At 45.8% G+C, this 20,011-nt stretch overlaps 1 protein-coding gene across 10 annotated transcripts in view; it reads right to left on the bottom strand.

Annotated features, from left to right (window-relative positions):
• The window catches only part of LOC110535264 (receptor-type tyrosine-protein phosphatase mu), a 319,507-nt gene that overhangs the window by 128,410 nt on the left and 171,086 nt on the right, over positions 1–20,011 (bottom strand). For all 10 annotated transcript variants that reach the window (XM_036934852.1, XM_036934853.1, XM_036934855.1 and 7 more), the window contains exons 8-11: positions 7,634–7,942; positions 6,401–6,510; positions 3,691–3,892; positions 3,044–3,146 (exon numbers count right to left, since the gene is read on the bottom strand). In XM_036934852.1, coding sequence (XP_036790747.1) covers positions 3,044–3,146; positions 3,691–3,892; positions 6,401–6,510; positions 7,634–7,942 — 724 coding nt within the window. The remainder of the gene's footprint in view (positions 1–3,043; positions 3,147–3,690; positions 3,893–6,400; positions 6,511–7,633; positions 7,943–20,011) is intronic.

The following is a 20,011-nucleotide window of genomic DNA, read 5'->3' as shown; positions in this document are numbered from 1 at the left end:
CCCTCCATATTGACGTTTCTTCCCCACCCAACCCCTCCATATTAACGTTTCTTCCCCACCCAACCCCTCCATATTGACGTTTCTTCCCCACCCAACCCCTCCATATTGACGTTTCTTCCCCACCCAACCCCTCCATATTGACGTTTCTTCCCCACCCAACCCCTCCCACCCAACCCCTCCATATTGACGTTTCTTCCCGAACCCAACCCCTCCATATTGACGTTTCTTCCCGAACCCAACCCCTCCATACTGACGTTTCTTCCCGAACCCAACCCCTCCATACTGACGTTTCTTCCCCACCCAACCCCTCCATATTGACGTTTCTTCCCCACCCAACCCCTCCATATTGACGTTTCTTCCCCACCCAACCCCTCCATATTGACGTTTCTTCCCCACCCAACCCCACCATATTGACGTTTTTTTCCCCACCCAACCCCTCCATATTGACGTTTCTTCCCCACCCAACCCCTCCATATTGACGTTTCTTCCCCACCCAACCCCTCCCACCCAACCCCTCCATAGACGTTTTTTCCCCACCCAACCCCTCCATATTGACGTTTCTTCCCGAACCCAACCCCTCCATACTGACGTTTCTTCCCCACCCAACCCCTCCATATTGACGTTTCTTCCCCACCCAACCCCACCATATTGACGTTTTTTCCCCACCCAACCCCTCCATATTGACGTTTCTTCCCGAACCCAACCCCTCCATACTGACGTTTCTTCCCCACCCAACCCCACCATGTTGACGTCTCTTCCCCACCCAACCCCACCATGTTGACGTTTCTTCCCCACCCAACCCCTCCATATTGACGTTTCTTCCCCACCCAACCCCTCCATATTGACGTTTCTTCCCCACCCAACCCCTCCATATTGATGTTTCTTCCCCACCCAACCCCTCCATGTTGACGTTTCTTCCCCACCCAACCCCTCCATATTGACGTTTCTTCCCCACCCAACCCCTCCATATTGACGTTTTTTCCCCACCCAACCCCTCCATATTGACGTTTCTTCCCCACCCAACCCCACCATGTTGACGTTTCTTCCCCACCCAACCCCACCATGTTGACGTTTCTTCCCCACCCAACCCCTCCATATTGACGTTTCTTCCCCACCCAACCCCACCATGTTGACGTTTCTTCCCCACCCAACCCCTCCCGCCCAACCCCTCCATATTGACGTTTCTTCCCCACCCAACCCCTCCATATTGACGTTTCTTCCCCACCCAACCCCTCCCACCCAATCCCTCCATATTGACTGTAGCCTGACAGAAGGAATATGGGGCTCGTGACTGAATGTGTTCATCATCTTTCTATTTGTCTCTTGTGACAGACTGCTACATACAAGTAACACAGCTGGATAGAGCACACACATGATTTAGTCCCTTCGACATGCCACGTGGTAGCAGAGAACACACAAGTACACTCTGAAGGAAACCCTCTTCATGTCAGGGAGAGTGCTGTGACCAATGCCTAGGACATTTTTAAGTACGATGGAGGATAAAAATGGGGAATATTAATAAGAATTATGGCAGCAGAACTAAATATCACTTGATTGACAGTTGATCATGCTCTTCACTATACAGTAACAAAATATCATAATTGTCATAATGACAATTAATCCCCAATTAATCATATATCGCGCCAATGTACAGACTTTCATTTTTCCTTAATTTCCTGGTGAGCCTTTGTGCTGGGATTAGAGGGAGTTATACAAACCAGAGGACGTTTTAGTCGCCAAATACTATTTTATCTGTTAGCGACTCCTGACCAGTCAACAACAAACAATTGCCTAAATGCCCTAATTACCGAATCCTGTGATGTCATTAAGTTAACTGTAATTAAGATGACAATGACGAGCCAATGTGACAGAATGACAGTCATCCGGGGAGAAAAAAAGGTATACCTGCGTGGGATTGGATGAGGGCTGACAGTCTTGTATTTTTGGTGTTAATCTTACCAGTGATATTTTTTTGGGGGGGAGGGGGAGGTGTTATGTCAAATTAAAGGATACTGAATTTAAGGATCATGTTTGACGGCGCGTGAATTCCAGTGTCCAACTTTCCGTGGATATCTTGCGGGCGTTTGGCCCCTGTGCTTGTGTGTGTGAGTGTGTGCGTGTGTGTGTGTGGTGTGTGTGAATGATTAAAAAACAGTGCATACCTTGTTATAACCTGTGACCTTAATGCAGTACAAGGAATTCATGACTAAGAACAACAACAAAAAAGAGCTCTGACAACACAGTCATGACCGAAGCAGGATATCCTGTCTATGTTTGTGGGACAACTTCAGACCCAGCTGCCAGAATATCTGCAGTCTGCAGTGCACAGACATGCACACGCACATACACGTATGTACATTCTCTCGCTCTCTTACACATTTAGTGCCAGACAATTTACAGCCGTAGGTTTCATGGAGAGCTCGTCGGCAGCACTAGCGGCAGCAGCAAATGAGGGAAGGCTAACATAGCCGGGGTGTGGGAACCTGCCATTGCTGTTATTCATTTCTCTCTCTACCATCCGTTCCAAGGATAATTTTTTTAAATGGCTCGAATCGCCATTTGTGCTCCCGAGCAAGCATATTGCATATTTCTCATCTGTCCTGTTTATTTACAGTGGTGTGCAAATCAAAGGAGAGACACCCTTGACGACAATCTGTGCTTCCAGATGTACCTGGCAACATAAAAGTGGAAGGAAGGGGGGAGGGGGGGAGAGAGGGCTCGTCTTTGGAGTCTGAGAAAAAGCTTTGTTCTTATCTTCAAAAGATATAGTGCTGCTCAGATCAAATGCCCACATGAAGACGTGATGCATTGTAAAAACCCCTATAAAAACACAAGTGTGGATAAAAACACTCTCTTGGCAAGGCAATTACAATCAATTAGGTCAGAGGGAGGCCGAAGCGGTTGGCAGCGAAGGCAATTTGTGGGGTGAACAGCATTGTGGGAACGAGAGGAGAGGAAAATGGGGTCGGGAGTGAGGGCAGGGTGTTAAATTGGTGTGTGTGTGTGTGTGTGTGTGTGTGTATGTACGTATGAACGGGCCTACCTGACAGGGGCGCCTCGGCTCTGGGCAGGCTTCAGCAGGACGGTGACCGTGCTGTCTGTCTGGTTCAGGGGAGTCTCCTGGTCATAGCCTGGCATCAACGGAGCTGTGGGAGAGGGGGGGGGGGGGGGGCACAGGAGAGCGTGACTCAGAGATAGATAGAGGACTCATCATGGATATATCCCATTTTAGCATGAGAGGGTTCCACTGTGATTCCGCCATTTCATAATAGTCAAAGTAGTCAACTGGGTTGTAACCTGAATGGTGCTGCCCATGATGTCATAGATACAAAACAAAAAAAGTCCTCTATCTCTATGGGGTGACTCGAAACTGACCGACCGACGAGACCGACAGAGGCCGAAAGACAGAGACTGACAGACACAGACCGACAGCCCGACCGACAGCGACAGACCGACATGAGACAGACAGAAGACACACAGACCGACAGACAACACACAGACCGACAAATGACACATAACGGCGAGTACACAGTTCACACAAACATAGACAGAGATCGACAAGTATACACAAATGTAGATAAACACAGACACCAGGAACACAAACACTGCTGTATTACTGAGGATGTCCTGGAGGATTTGGGGAACTACAGTACAGATTGTATGTTGATCCTGATCATTGTTTCTCCTCACCTGAGATCTTGGTGGTGAACTGGGTAATGATGGGGGTTCCAAAGCCCTTGATGGTGCTGGCCCGGATGGTGAATGAGTAGGTGGAACCGGGGTAGAGACCCACAAACATGTGGAATGTCTCATTGCTGAATTTGAACACCCTACCACTCTGGTTGGTCAGGTCAAACTCCGTGTCGAAGGAGCTGAGGGCCTTGTAGGAGATCTGAGGATGGACACACAACCTAGATGAGATGGCTGGAGAGGACAAGCTTATATCAAAAGTTTCAAAAGTAGGTTCAGGCTTGCTATGGTTAGTTTTGGTGTATAGTAAGGATTATGGTGTACCATTAGCCAGAATATCATAGCTGTAATATACCAAAACTAATTCTGAAAGAGTTGCAGCACAAAGTTAGAGTAGTATGCAGAGCCTGGCATCTGATAGGCAAACTAGGCCTGAACTTTCCATAGAAACAGCATTCAAGTCTGTTGTTTTATTCAAATCATTCCCCCTGCTTTATTCAAATCGCCCCCCGCTTCCTCTAGAGTAGGAGAATGGAGGCCTAGGGATTTCTTTCTGAAAGGGAGAGCAGTGGAGCGTCGCGTGTACCCTCCTCCTCCTCCTCCTCTCTTTCATATAACTTTATCAGCTCTCTCGCTCTTGAAAAGCTTCATTTAAATAAATCATTTGGTCTCTCCTAATGGAAAGCCTCCTTTATTATTCTGTTCTGATTCCCAATTAAGAGGCACAATGGGGAGTGTTGCAGTGTGGTGGCGACCATTTGTATCCATCAGGTGTGAAATGTTGCTGCTCAGGGCTCTGCTGGGCCATTAGTCTATATCAGGAGGGAGGGAGGAATGCATCTGGAGCCTTTCAAAAGGCTATTCAAGTTAGCGTTGATCGCTTTTCACATATCGCACACACACACACACACACGGCTGTCAAAGTTGTTTTTGTGGGGGTGGGGGGTGTTTTGTGTGTGGAGAGTAGGGGCTTGCATTAGGGTTAGGGGTCAGCTGTGGTTGGATGGCTCTGAATTCAGGCTGTGCATATTCAAACAATGAACCAGCACTGCGTTTTCCCAACCAAGAGAAATCACAATAAAGATCTCAACTCTGAACAAAAAGCTGTTTTGGAGAGAGAGAGAGAGAGAGAGATGGAGTCAAAAGGCTGAAGAGCACATGAGACGAGCTGAATGCCAGCGAATGACAGTAATAATGGGGTTGAGTCCATCAGAGTCTAATGAGGCAGTACAAAAATTAACTTTTGATTTGTCCATTCTTTCAACCGGATCGCAGCCCAGAGTCAGCTCGATATGACAGAATATAATTTAATTATGAGCATATCTGACAGCTTAATTGGAGAATTTTTGCACAAATTCGGGTCTAGCACAATGGCTCTTCTTAACGCAATAAAACCCTATTTTCGTCTTATTGTGTGGGGAGCTGAAGGACACGTCAAACGCAAGGCAAATGCTGCGATAGGAGAAACACGTTGAACTAGAGTAGCCTATAAACATGTACAGTGCTTTCCACCAATTATTTCATGTACAGTGCTTTCCACCAATTATTTTATGTACAAATGTGGATAACAGGAAACCACACAGCTATATGATCTTTTCAGGTAGGTTGTGTAAACGTTGGAGAGGGCCAGATGTTTTCGTCTTGACATCGCAGTGTTGTTGATGAGGGGTATTTTAAGACTGCGATCTTCTATATAAATAGTGGATGATGTTAGACAGATTAAGTGCAGCATGGTCCATCGTCTAACTCGAAGGTATGCCCCACGCTCCTATGACAACAATACTCAAGTACTGTGTGCCTCCAGTTTCTATTCCATTACTATGCCAGAAGCTTGACGACCAACTCTATAGTTGTATTTCAACAGTGTTGGCTACAAATCAGTGGAGGCTGCTGAGGATAGGACGGCTCATAATAATAGCTGGAACGGAGCAACTGGAGTGCCGGGGTGGGGAGGGATGGGTTGGGTTAGGCTGGGCACGGCTGGGGTGGGGCATGGCTGGGGTGGGGTGGGGCATGGCTGGGGTGGGGTGGGGCAAGGCTGGGGTGGGGCATGGCTGGGGTGGGGTGGGGCATGGCTGGGGTGGGGTGGGGTAGGCTGGGGTGGTGCAAGGCTGGGGTGGGGAGGGATGGGTTGGGTTGGGTTAGGCTGGGCACGGCTGGGGTGGGGCATGGCTGGGGTGGGGTGGGGCATGGCTGGGGTGGGGTGGGGCAAGGCTGGGGCGGGGCAAGGCTGGGGCGGGGCAAGGCTGGGGTGGGTTAGGTTAGGTTAGCCATGGCTGGGGTGGGGCAAGGCTGGAGTGGGGCAAGGCTGGGGCGGGGCAAGGCTGGGGCGGGGCATGGATGGGGCGGGGCATGGATGGGGCGGGGCATGGATGGGGCGGGGCATGGATGGGGCGGGGCATGGATGGGGCGGGGCATGGATGGGGCGGGGCATGGCTGAGGCGGGGCATGGCTGAGGCGGGGCATGGCTGAGGCGGGGCATGGCTGAGGCGGGGCATGCTGTCGGAGGGGGTTCAGTGGGTAATTTTGGTTATTGGTGTTTGGTTATTAGGTTGGGTCTATTCGATAATGGAAGCCGCCCGGCTCCTGCCAGACCAGTTCGATGTGTGTTGGAGGGAAGAGGGAGAGAGAGAAAAAGGGAGAGGAAGAAAGACCGAAAGGTGGGCCCAGATGGGCGGCTGGGCTTAGCAGTTTCCCCAGATGATCTTACCTCATACTGCTTAATGATCCCGTAGGTCTGGACAGGCTCGCTCCACCGCAGGGCGATCTTCTCCTCGTAGGTGCTCCCCTGGATGGACTGGAGTGGCACAGCGCCAGGCACTTAGGTGGACAGGGAATAGGGGGAAATTAAATAGAGTGACTTCATCATAAATGGTTGGGGGCGGGGGCGTCATGGTCATACAGTTCTATTCGTTCTCCCTGACCCCAGTGAGGTCCTGAAACAGTACGGTACATTTAGTCAAACTGGATGTTTTGCCATTGTCTCTTTCAACTTCTTCAATGACCTAAAAGTTTTGAGAAAACATCATGGTTTACAGTGTGGCTGGGAGGTACACAGTGCTGGGTGATCACATTGTAAATTACATCGGAAGGAAAACCAACTAGCATTAGGGTCAAGACCCGCTACATGTACAACTCGCTGGCAAAACAGTTCAATAAAAGGAAAGCACGCCGTTCCATTTTCTTACCCATAAGAGGGTCAAAGGTTTCATGTTCTAGCAAATAAATAAATAAAAAGCTGTTCAACTTAAATCACATACTATACCTATGTGGAAAAGTTCTACTTGTTATCAGGAAGATACATTCAATCGAGATCCTTTGAACGTTTAAAATCCCTTTGAATAGCGGCGTGAGATTGTAATTTACAAATGGCCTTTGAAGAAACCAATTAAAAGGAAACACGCAGAAGTAGGTGTATGTATCAAAGGAGGGCGACGTAAGTGCTTTCAAATAACTACCGTATCTGGCACTTATTGAAACACGTGCCCTCATGCTTTCATGTTCTCTGTTAGGCCCCAATGATGGCCTTGAAAAGCTGAATGTATGACCTTTTGGCAGGGCAGAGTTGGGGTCAATTCTATTTCATTTAAAAAATATCTGTACATTTAATATTTTATAAACAATACAAAACATACACATGCAAACGACAACATCATACAAAACAATGAAATCACACCTGCCAGACCCACTATCGCACACACTCATCTCCAGTGACCGCATTACTTTCCACTACATGGCCCGAAACTGCACTTTCTTGTTTCTCTCCATAGCCAAAACACTTTCACTATTTAAATAACAAATTATTAGATTTTTCCATTGGGTTAATGACGGCAGTTTAATTGATTTCCAAGATGCGTGATGATATGAGAATTGTCCAGCCCATCGGGTATTTCACTACTATCCAATTAATGTGCTATTCTAGAACAGAACCTCGCCCACTTACCATCTTCGTCGGTCAGCACGTCCACGTCCATGCTCTCCTTGATGCCTTCGGGGTTCCTCAGCACCAGTTTGACGCTGACGTTGGTGTAGGGTGACAGGTTCCGGATGGTGTGCTGCGGCGCCAGGCTCAAGGTGTCGTAGCACACCTCCTCGCGGGTCTCCTCCTTGTCGTCTGCCTGGTAGCGGTACTCGACAGTCAGATTGTAACTGTGGCAACGGGTCACGTTGTAGCCGAAGGGCTCCCAGCGCACTGTGATCTGCTTGGACTTGATGTCCACCACCTCCAGTCTTTGGGGGCCATGCATGGGGTCTGTAGCGAGGGGGACAAGTGAGGGGGGAGAAAATGTGTCTATCATAAAGATAACATTAACACTAATGTATAAAAGCATTGATATCATTTCATATATTCAAAGATTGTCCAAAAATATGTTTTTCCTTCCTCTTCAATATAGCTTTTTGATATCAACAGGCAAAGAATGTTGGCAAGCATCAAAAACTAAATCCTGAGTCCTTCAAACAGTTGCAACATCCCAATCCCCCTACCGAGCCATATATTTCCCCTGCTGTGGTCGGTGTAAACCACTTTGCCTTCTGGGTCTGACTTGGAACAGTAATGGGACTAGGGCTGATCCTTGAGATACCCTCACTGACTGGGAATAATAATGATCCCAAAGCTGATCTTTGTGGTACCCCCACTCTGACAGGTAATGGTAATGGTCCCAATACTGATCCTTGTGGTACCCCCACTCTGACAGGGAATGGTAATGATCCTGAAGGTGTTAAACCAAGGCCTCATACCTTTTATAAGGGTTAATAAATTGTGTTATGATAAACTAAGGTCTCCTCTTAGGAGACCTCTGTGTGTGTGTTAACACCTGTTTTGAGGGTTGTGCCCGATTGTGACGATTAATTAGGGCCGATTTCAAGTTTTCATAATCGGAAATCGGTATTTTTGGACACCGATTTGGCTGTTTTTTTTAGTATTTTTTTTACACCTTTATTTAATCTTTATTTAACTAGGCTAGTCAGTTAAGAACACATTCTTATTTTCAATGATGGCCTAGGAACGGTGGGTTAACTGCTTTGTTCAGGGGCAGGACGACAAATTTTTACCTTGTCAGCTCGGGGGATTCAATCTTGCAACCTTACAGTTAACTAGTCCAACGCTCCTACCACCTGATTACATTGCACTCCACGAGGAGTCTGCCTGTTACGCGAATGCAGTAAGCCAAGGTAAGTTGCTAGGTAGCATTAAACTTATCTTATAAAAAACAATCAATCAATCAGTCATAATCACTAGTTAACTACACATGGTTGTTGATATTACTAGTTTATCTAGCATGTCCTGCGTTGCATATAATTGATGTGGTGCGTATCGTTGCTCCAATGTGTACCTAACCATAAACATCAATGCCTTTCTTAAAATCAATACACAGAAGTATATATTTTTAAACCTGCATATTTAGCTAAAATAAATCCAAGTTAGCAGGCAATATTAACCAGGTGAAATTGTGTCACTCCTCTTGCGTTCATTGCACGCAGAGTCAGTGTATATGCAACAGTTTGGGCCGCCTAATTTGCCAGAATTTTACGTAATTATGAAATAACATTGAAGGTTGTGCAATGTAACAGGAATATTTAGAGTTATGGATGCCACCTGTTAGATAAAATACGGAACGGTTCCGTATTTCACTGAAAGAATAAACATCTTGTTTTCGAGATGATAGTTTCCGGATTCGACCATATTAATGACCTAAGGCTCGTATTTCTGTGTGTTATCATGTTATAACTAAGTCTATGATTTGATAGAGCAGTCTAACTGAGCGATGGTAGGCAGCAGCTGGCTCGTAAGCATTCATTCAAACAGCACTTTTGTGTGTTTGCCAGCAGCTATTTATGACTTCAAGCCTATCAACTCCCGAGATTAGGCTGGTGTAACCGATGTAAAATGGCTAGCTAGTTAGCGGGGTGCGCGCTAATGGCGTTTCAAACATCACTCGCTCTGAGACATTGGAGTTGTTGTTCCCCTTGCTCTGCATGGGTAATGCTGCTTCGAGGGTGGCTGTTGTTGTTATGTTCCTGGTTCGATCCCAGTTAGGAGCGAGGAGAGGGACGGAAGCTATACTGTTACACTGGCAAAACTAAAGTGCCTATAAGAACATCCAAAAGTCAAAGGTATATGAAATACAAATGGCATAGAGAGGAATAGTCCTATAATTCCTATAATAATAATAATTACAACCTAAAACTTCTTACCTGGGAATATTGAAGACTCCTGTTAAAAGGAACCACCAGCTTTCATATGTTCTCATGTTCTGAGCAACGATTTTAAACGTTAGCTTTCTTACATGGCACATATTGCACTTTTACTTTCTTCTCCAACACTTTGTTTTTGCATTATTGAAACCAAATTGAACATGGTTCATTATTTGAGGCTAAATTGATTTATTGATGTATTAAATTAAGTTAAAATAAGTGTTCACTCAGTATTGTTGTAATTGTCATTATTACAAATAAAAATAAAAATTATATATATATATGTATATATGTATATTATTATTATTTTTAATTGGCCGATTAATCGGTATCGCCGTTGAAAAATCAATTGGTCGACCTCTACTCTGTACAAACTTCTGCCTACAATTGTATTACTAAAGGAAAATTTTAAAACTTAAACAAAGAGTCTGTGTTTCCTTTCTACTACTAATATATACGTTTGAGAATTATCGAAATTAAAACAAGGGGGGCACAGAGCACATTTCAATTAGCATCGTAATAAAGCTCTTGTGAAGGCGTTTAACAGTCAGAAATCAGATTCTGACACGCCAGTCACTCGCACTCCTTACATTTATGACATTAAAATCACTCAAAATCAGAACATTTCCACACTTCCAGAAATGTCTCCAGAAGTCATCAACTTGTAAATCTAGCTGAATCGAACAGTGCAGCCAACTACTGTACAAGCATCACAGAGATAAATCAGACAAAATAGATGGATTAAAGGATATCTAAATGATTAGACTCACTTTTACAGTATCAAATTAAACTGTATTGGTTGCATACACATACTTAGCAGAAGTTATTGCGGTTGTAGTGAAATGCTTATATTCCTAGCTCCAACAGTTCAGTAACATCTAACCATACATGTGACTATAAAAAACTATACTAATGGAATTAAGAAATGTTTGAATATTAGTACGGAATATACATGTATGTATATGATGGGATGTATAACCACCATCGATCGATAAGAGACATTACTGTGCAGCCGTATTCATCGACCTGGCCAAGGCTTTCAACTGTGTCAATCACCACATCCTCATCGGCCGACTCGATAGCCTTGATTTCTCAAATGATTGCCTCGCCTGGTTCACCAACTACTTCTCTGATAGAGTTCAGTGTGTCAAATCGGAGGGCCTGTTGTCCGGGCCTCTGGCAGTCTCTATGGGGGTGCTACAGGGTTCAATTATTGGACCGACTCTCTTCTCTGTATACATCAATGATGTCACTCTTGCTGCTGGTGAGTCTCTGATCCACCTCTACGCAGACAACACCATTCTGTATACTTCTGGCCCTTCTTTGGACACTGTGTTAACAACCCTCCAGACGAGCTTCAATGCCATACAGCTCTCCTTCCGTGGCCTCCAACTGCTCTTAAATACGAGTAAAATGAAATGCATTCTTTCAACCGATCACTGCCTGCACCTGCCCGCCCGTCCAGCATCACTACTTGGGACGGTTCTGACTTAGAACATGTGGACAACTACAAATACCTAGGTGTCTGGTTAGACTGTAAACTCTCCTTCCAGACCCATATCAAACATCTCCAATCCAAAGTTAAATCTAGAATTGGCTTCCTATTTCGCAACAAAGCATCCTTCACTCATGCTGCCAAACATACCTTTGTAAAACTGACCATCCTACTGATCCTCGACTTCGGGGCGATGACATCTAAAAAGTAGCCTCCAATACCCTACTCAATAAATTGGATGCAGTCTATCACAGTGCCATCCATTTTGTCACCCCTTATACTACACACCACTGCAACCTGTACGCTCTCGTTGGCTGGCCCTGGCTTCATACTCGTTGCCAAACCCACTGGCTCCAGGTCATCTACAAGACCCTGCTAGGTAAAGTCCCCCCTTTTCTCAGCTCACTGGTCACCATAGCAGCACCCACCTGTAGCACACGCTCCAGCAGGTATATCTCTCTGGTCACCCCCAAAACCAATTCCTACTTTGGCCGCCTCTCCTTCCAGTTCTCTGCTGCCAATGACTGGAACGAACTACAAAAATCTCTGAAACTGGAAACACTCCCTCACTAGCTTTAAGCACCAGCTGTCAAAGCAGCTCACAGATTACTGCACCTGTACATAGCCCATCTATAATTTAGCCCAAACAACTACCTCTCCCCCTACTGTATTTATTTATTTTGCTCCTTTGCACCCCATTATTTATATTTCTACTTTGCACATTCTTCCACTACAAATCTACCATTCCAGTGTTTTACTTGCTATATTGTATTTAATTCGCCATCATGGCCTTTTTTTTGCCTTTACCTCCCTTATCTCACCTCATTTGCTCACATTGTACATATACTTATTGTATTATTGACTGTATGTTTGTTTTACTCCATGTGTAACTCTGTGTTGTTGTATGTGTCGAACTGCTTTGCTTTATCTTGGCCAGGTCACAATTGTAAATGAGAACTTGCCTACCTGGTTAAATAAAGGTTAAATAAAAAATAAAAAATAGACATTATGGACAGTATGGATAGAATAGTATAAGTACAGCAATAGTTAAATAGGCTACGCCTTGACTAGAATACAGTAAATACATATGAAGTGTGTAAAACAGTATGCAAACATTAAAATGACCAGTGTTCCATGACTATGTACATAGGGCAGCAGTCTCTAAGGTGCAGGGTTGAGTACCGGGTGGCAGCCAGCTAGTGACTAAAGTTCAGGGCAGAGTACTGGGCGGAGGCGGACTTGTGGTGACTATTTAACAGTCTGATGGCCTTGAGATAAACAGTTTCTATCAGCCTCTCGGTCCCAGCTTTGATGCACCTTGCCTTCTAGATGGTAGCAGGGCGAACAGGCCGTGGCTCAGGTGGCTGAGTTCCTTGATGATCTTCCTGGCCTTCCTGTGACACCGGGGGCTGTAGATGTGCGGGAGGGTAGGCAGTGTGCTCCCGGTGATGCGATGGGCAGACTGCGCCACCCTCTGGAGAGCCTTGCGGTTGCGGGCGATGTAGTTGCTGTACCAGGCGGTGATACAGCCCCACAGGATGTTCTCAATGGTGCATCTGTAGACGTTTGTGAGGGGTCTTCGGGGCAAAGCCAAATTTCTTCAGGTTGAAGAGGCGCTGTTGCACCTTCGTCACCACACTGTCTGTGTAGACGGACAATTTCAAAATGTCAGTGATGTGTAGGCTGAGGAACTTGAAGCTTTTAACTTCTCCACTGCAGCCCTGTCGATGTGAATGGGGCTGTGTTCCCTCTGCGGACTCCTGAAGTCCACGATCAGCTCCTGAGTTTTGTTGACCCTCACCTCTGCCAGGGTCTCGTCGTTGTTCGTAGTCAGGCCTACCACCATTGTGTTGTCTGTAAAAGTTGATGATTGAGTTGGACATGTGCATGGGTGAACATCGGTGAACAGGGAGTACAGGGGGGGGGGGGGGGGGGGGGGGGCCTGAGCACACACCATTGTGTTGAGGATCAGCGAAGTGGAGATGTTGTTGCCTAGCTTCACCACCTGGTGGTGGCCCGTCAGGAAGTCCAGGACAAAGTTGCACAGGGCAGGGTTCAGACCCAGGGCCCAGAGCTTAGAGGGTACTATGGTCTCGAAGGCTGAGCTCTAGTCAAGGAACAGCATAGGTATTCCTCTTGTCCAGATGGGACAGGGCAGTGTGCAGTACGATGGTGATTGTGTCATTCGTGGATCTATTGGGGCGGGATGTAAACTGCTTAACTATTTTTTAGCTTAACACAAAATGAAAAATAACAAATAATTCAACAGCGGTAGTAAAATAACAAGCAAGGTTATATACAGGGGGTACCGGTACAGAGTCAATGTGCAGGCGCACCGGTTAGTCGAGGTAAGATGTACATGTAGGTAGAGTTAAAGTGACTATGCATAGATTATAAACAGAGAGCAGCAGCAGCGTAAAAGAGGGGTCTGATTAGGCCTTTAATAAGCTGTTCAGGAGTCTTATGGCTTGAGGGTAGAAGCTGTTAAGAAGCCTTTTGAACCTAGACTTGGCGCTCCGTTACTGCTTGCCGTGCGGTAGCAGAGAGAACAGTCTATGACTAGGGTGCCATTTAGGTGTGCCAATTCACCTAAACAAAACGGAGGGTAAAAGGAGGATCAGTGGATTATTTTCCAAGAATACAGACATAAGCTAGCATAGAACCTCTATTAATTTTCTTAAACACAGGGTGCTGTGTTGTAGAAAAGTGTGACGGTGATATACTGTAAGAGGAATGTGAGATCCCTGTGCTATAAGGATAAAGAGGACAATGGCTGGCCTCCCACCCAGAGCCATTCCAACCCAGGAATGTAAAGACAAGAGGGTGGGAAAAGCTTTATCACAAAGGCTAAGTCTCTCTCTCAGAGAGAGAGAACAAGTTAGTGGAATTAGAGTATGATAGCTAAGGAGACAGAGAATTCTGGCGTTTGATTGCAAATATGAAGACTTAGTCAAAAAAGAGGACACACAGAAGCTGCTGTTTAAAACACTCATCTCCGGATTACATCTTCAAACTAAGGGTAACCATGGCCTCCGTGACAGAGGGAGAAGCGTCCATCCTTGGATACGGGTAAGAGAGTCTAGCTAGCTACATTTTCAGATGTTACACATTTTTAATTTTGTCAAAGTTGTTTGAATTTCAAGTTAAAGTGCACTGTTAGCTAGCTAGCTAACATTACCTGTATGATGTGTGTAGTAATATTATTGATATCTCAGAGCCATTTGCATTGCTAGTTATAGCCTAATGTCAGCTAGCTAACATTGAACCTGGTTGGTTGGCTAACTGAACATTTACGAACACACCCGTAGTATAAGCCAGCCTTTACTCTTTAAATCTTTAAAGAGATGGGTGGGGCTAAAGCTTAAGAGGGTGTGAACGATGCTGAATGGGTGTAGACAAAGGGCTCTTCAGTTGGCACCAAAACATTCAAGGGCCATTTTCTCAAACGTGAAGTTACAAGTGTATAAACTTTCAAAGCAGAATTACTTTCCTATTGTTCCTCAACTGTGGTGTATGATATACAATTTTCTAGCTCTGAGTCTCCACTGATGCTGCGAAACATTAAACCGTCAGTCGGAGGAGGGAAGAGTACAATGGAAATTGGATCTCGCTGCAGACGAGTGCTTACTATTTTCTTTCTGTTTTGATTGCGCATAGAAAGCACAATGTGGAATACTTGAAAGCATACTTGGAGCACTTTGGTAAAATACCCTTGAAAAGCGTGAGAGCAAAAATAAAATTGGGTATGTTTAATTTCAAAAGGACGTCTTGTTCCATTTCGCATAATAATGAATAAGATAAAGACTAACAGTGGTGGTGACAGAGGAACAACAGTAGGATCAATCAGAAAACAGAACAGGATAAAACCATTCTGTCTCCACGGCCCACGAGATGATGTGACAGGCTGCGAGTGAGTGGCAGAGGAGAATAAAAGGAGAAGAGCTGTAATTGAGTGACTGAGGGGTGGAGGGAGGGAGAATATCTTCACAGGAGATCAGGAGGGCTATGGCATTTTCAGAAGCAAATACAATAATGTACAGTTCATGCCATATCCATAACCGTAAAGATAAATCTTACTCAAATAGAGGGAGAGAGGGCAAGGAGAAAGTGTGAGTGAGAGAGAGAGACCAAGCAATGGGGGGGAGAAAGAGAGAGAAGAAAGAGCCAAGAAAAAGAAGAGCAGACAGAGTAGATACAAAGAATAAGAGAAAGCGATAAACTCAGAGATTGAGAAATAGCTAAGAAAGAGACAGATTGACAAAACGGAGTGGGAGATGGACAGATAGTTGAGAGGGAGAAAAAGAGGGCAAGGCCTCTTACCCCCTAACATAAATCAATAACTCCAGCAGACCAGATACCTGGGAATGCATTACTAGTCAACGAGAGCTGTGTACACTACACTTATGTCCAGACCACAGCAACAAATTAGCCCCTTCACAATTCCCAGAGCATTGAACAGAAGGCGGGAAAACAAGAACACATGTTGACCTATAGGATGACCCCTGACCAGGAGAAGAAAGAGAGAACGATAGACCCAACACAGACAGTGAACACAGAGGGCGAGCGAGAGAGACAGAAGCTGCGTTTGAATATCCATACTAACATATTGTATACTACATGCTATTAGTTCATTTTTAGTATACTGTAATCGAATTGTATCCTTTCAGTTGAGCGTACTAGCTCTTCGCCTGTCTACCGGAAGTTGATGCTGTGGCTATGCAACCTCTTGCTAGCCATACAAATTACTAGCTAGACATTTTACAACTTCGGGTATATTCTTAAATTCAATCTGGATTGCCAGAGTGCTCAGAGTGCGCTGAGAGACCACACAAACACGTGTCATCTCAGCCAGACAGCGCACCCAATCAACTGACCTCCTTCCCTCCCTACACCTCCTCCCCCATTGCCCGATATTATCTCTTCAGTGTCTCTCTTCCCCTGAGAAGACGTTTGCCATTCAAACTTCACAAGCGCCTTCCTTTCACACAATGCACCCACCCAACAGTCTGGCTGGATACCTGGAATTCATTTTTAACACATTGATTTTCCCACTTCCAACCCCCCCTTCCCTCCATTTCTCCACCCCCCTTCCTCCCACTGCCTTGTAATTAATGGAGACACAGTCAAAAGACTTAACAACGTTATCGATTAACCACGCTGCAGAAAAAAAAACTCCCACCAGACAAATCACGGTTTATTTACGCAGATAATCTGTTGCTGGATGTGTGTGTGTGTGTGTGTGTGTGTGTGTGTGTGTGTGTGTGTGTGTGTGTGTGTGTGGCTTATGAAGCAGAGGGACAGTAGAAAGTAGTATGGATGCTGCTATGCTGTTGATGGTGGGTAAACAAATAGCCCAGTGGCCAGACTGCATGCAGAGAGAGATAAGGAGGGCCAAAAATCTGAGATCAAAAATCACACACACATGTAAGCAAACCTGCAGACACATACACCTGCATTCAAAATATGCATGAAGCCACACCAATATATGAAAGCATGCACACGCATCGTCTGACCACTGCCGATAACGCTCTCTCGCTGTCTGTGTGTATTGAACTACAGGCTCTTTTCTTCAAGTCGCCTTTAATCGCAGTGAGAATGGTCCGGTTCAGTGTTATCAAGGCCGGACATAAAAGGATTACAGGTGATGAACACATCGCAGGGCCACAGTAAATCTTCTAGATACAGTGGAAGAAAAAAACCTGTGCTCGCTCAGAGAAAGAGAAATGCATCAATAGCTGGCGCAATTTCCACAAAACAACTGCTCCATCAAAGACCTGCTCCTTCAAAGACGCACCCCGTTAAAAGGAAACAAATCTCACACCGCCTCCTTGTCAAATGACATATACCCTTATGGTGCTCAGACAACAGGTCAAGGCCCTCCCTCCTCTCTATTTGTGGGGAGAACTACTGAGGCTGTGCTCGGTGTGTAAACAGTTGCTGGACTGCTAAACACACAGGGAATTAATGGCTGGCTGGGCAGAGAACTCGAATTAGCCGCCGTCTTCGGGAAGCGATACGCGTTTTGACACCATATATGCCAGAGAAACCTGAGGAAAAATAAGAAGGGGGGGACATGTCATGGCTGAACAAGCGAGAGCAAGAGAGAATAGAGGGGAGAGGGGTGGTAGTGGTGGGAAAGCATTGAAGCGCAAGCCACTCAGTGGATATTAACCAGGAATGTTGTGTGTGTGGGGGGGGGGGTTTCTTAAACATATACTAACTTGTATGTTTGAGAATGGCTGCAAGGTGTGTGTGTGAATAGGATGGGTGATTTAAAGACAGTATCTCTTTCCCACAGGACGCAGACAAAGGTTGTTAACACGAAGGGCCTTAACCGTCCTCTCCAATCACCAGATATAATAGCCAAATAAATAGCTTAGAGAGCCAGAGCTCGACGAGCCCTCTGATACACCTCAGTCATAGAATCACACAAAATGGCGGGTCAGGGGCCAAGGTTTCTCTTTGAAGGAGAAGATGGATGAAGCCTATTACCCTGGCCTTAAGCTTCCAGGTAGGGATATCTTTGAATGGCAAGCCTGTCATATATCCCAGAGATGGAAGATCCGAAGAAGAGGGAGAGAAAAGGAGGAGGGGAGGACGGTCATTTGCATTCCCCTTGCCTGCCAAACTGGGAGGGGAGGACACCACGTAAAGGCTTGGCAATGGGGCTCAAGACAGATTGTGACAAGACACCAATAACTACGAGATAGGTGTATGTCTGTCTGTCTGTCTGTCTGTGTGTGTGGCAGGGCTTGCCGACCAATACCGTCACACCAGTTGCTATGGGAATTAGCCTCAGAGATTCATATTTTGCATCAGCTTGGGTGTTTCAGTGGTCGAGCAACGATGCTGCCAGAGAATTGATATTCATCGTATTTTGGGGTCGGTAGGATCTTTGGCCTTACTCCCCACTCCTAACAGTATAATATATACACACACACACACACACAGTTTGTTTTGTTGACATTTAGATGTCAACTATTAACAGCTTTTTTTTCTTTCCCCTTCTCCTGCCCAGGCTTGACACTTGACATTTAAATATAGCGCTTCCCAATTATTAGCATGTCATTGCCCTATGCTAATAAGTCGCAGGCTAACCCCTGTTGTACAAGTAGATAACAATTAACCATGATGGGGCTAAAACCTGGCCACTGCCACAGTGCTACGAGGCGTGTCACAATTATTCCATTGAAAAACAACAACGCCTGAATAAAGTGTGTAAGCCAGAGAAAAATATCTGCAGTGTAGTTATAGCATGGTGTAGCTAGCATGGTGAAGCAGGCCTCTTGCCATGCACTAAGTGCTCTGGGAAGGAGAATAAAGGTATTAGTCCCAGATGGGAGGGAACAAATTGTCTGTGGCAGCCACACTCCTACCCTGTCGGGGGGGTGGGGGTGAGCGAGAGGGGCAAGCCGATTCCAGTGAGCAGGAGAGGCAGCCCATTCACCATGAATACAGACTTCAAGCCTGGACTCAAATGACTTCCTCAATTCTTTGGGATTTTGGTATATGTGAACCGCCAAACACGTCAAATGTCAACAACTATCTGGTCGATAGATAGACTTAAAGCTATTCACATGGATTAACTGCAGTACTTTATTACCACTGGTGAGTAAACTTTTGTTTGTCTCCCCTCAGGAGGTCTTCATGGCTGTTCTGTTACAACACAGGGGGAAAATACCGACTGGGTTTGATTGACAGCGGTCTTCTTTTTCACACCCGCCGAGATGTATGACACACTGTCAGAGCACTGCACAGACACACCGACAGGCATTCTCACGGGTGCGTTTGAGCATTCCGGTGGCTTAACTCCAGCGCAGGCGAGCGGAGAAGGAAATGAGGAGACGTCATGGATTCTTCCCAAGGATACCAGAGGAACAGCTGCTATCACACTGTGTGTGTACGGAGTGCTTTTCAGCAGAAAAATGGGCTCAGAATCAAATCAGAGACAACAATAATAAACAATAAAACAAGTGTTCTGCTTGAAAGTGCGTTTCATGCTGGTGTCGGGAGCCCCTCCGAGTACCTCTGTCCTGATCCCGCTGTCACTCATCTCTATTACCACGCTGTTCACTTCACAGTAGCTCGCCGAGCCGACACGTGCACACACACGCACAGAAACTACACACGCGCACAGAAACTACACACGCGCACAGAAACTACACTAGTTTATTTATTTTTTTAAACCCTTGAAAAAGAGCGAGAGAGCTAGACGGAAGTAGAGAGAGAAGGATTCAACAATATAAACACAGCCATCTGGGTAATGGTACCAGGCATTCATCCTCATCAAAGCTTCAGAGTTGCTGGAAGCAGCCAATAATGACGGCTTTTTGACAACCGACAATCAAAACTAAATTACGCTCCCTGAACGCTTTTCCTGTATACTCCCTGCTCTCCTCCAATCGTCGTCCATTCATGGAGGCAGGAGGACACAGAGGCACATCTGCCACTAAAACCTCCAACCCCACTCTGTATGTACACCCCATGGTTTAGATTGGTGGCTGTAATGAGGAGAGGAGAGTGTGTGTGTGTGTGTACTGCATAGCCTATGTGTCAATCCTCCTTAGTGATGTCCGTGTCAACGCTACGTTGGTGGTGGGCGTCGGAGTGTGGCCGCAACACCTGCTG

This window comes from Oncorhynchus mykiss, chromosome 11 (genome assembly GCF_013265735.2).
Source record: "Oncorhynchus mykiss isolate Arlee chromosome 11, USDA_OmykA_1.1, whole genome shotgun sequence".
Taxonomy (NCBI): Eukaryota; Metazoa; Chordata; class Actinopteri; order Salmoniformes; family Salmonidae; genus Oncorhynchus; species Oncorhynchus mykiss.
Note: the sequence above shows the minus strand (reverse complement) of the source record. Positions and strands in the feature narration are given on the sequence as shown.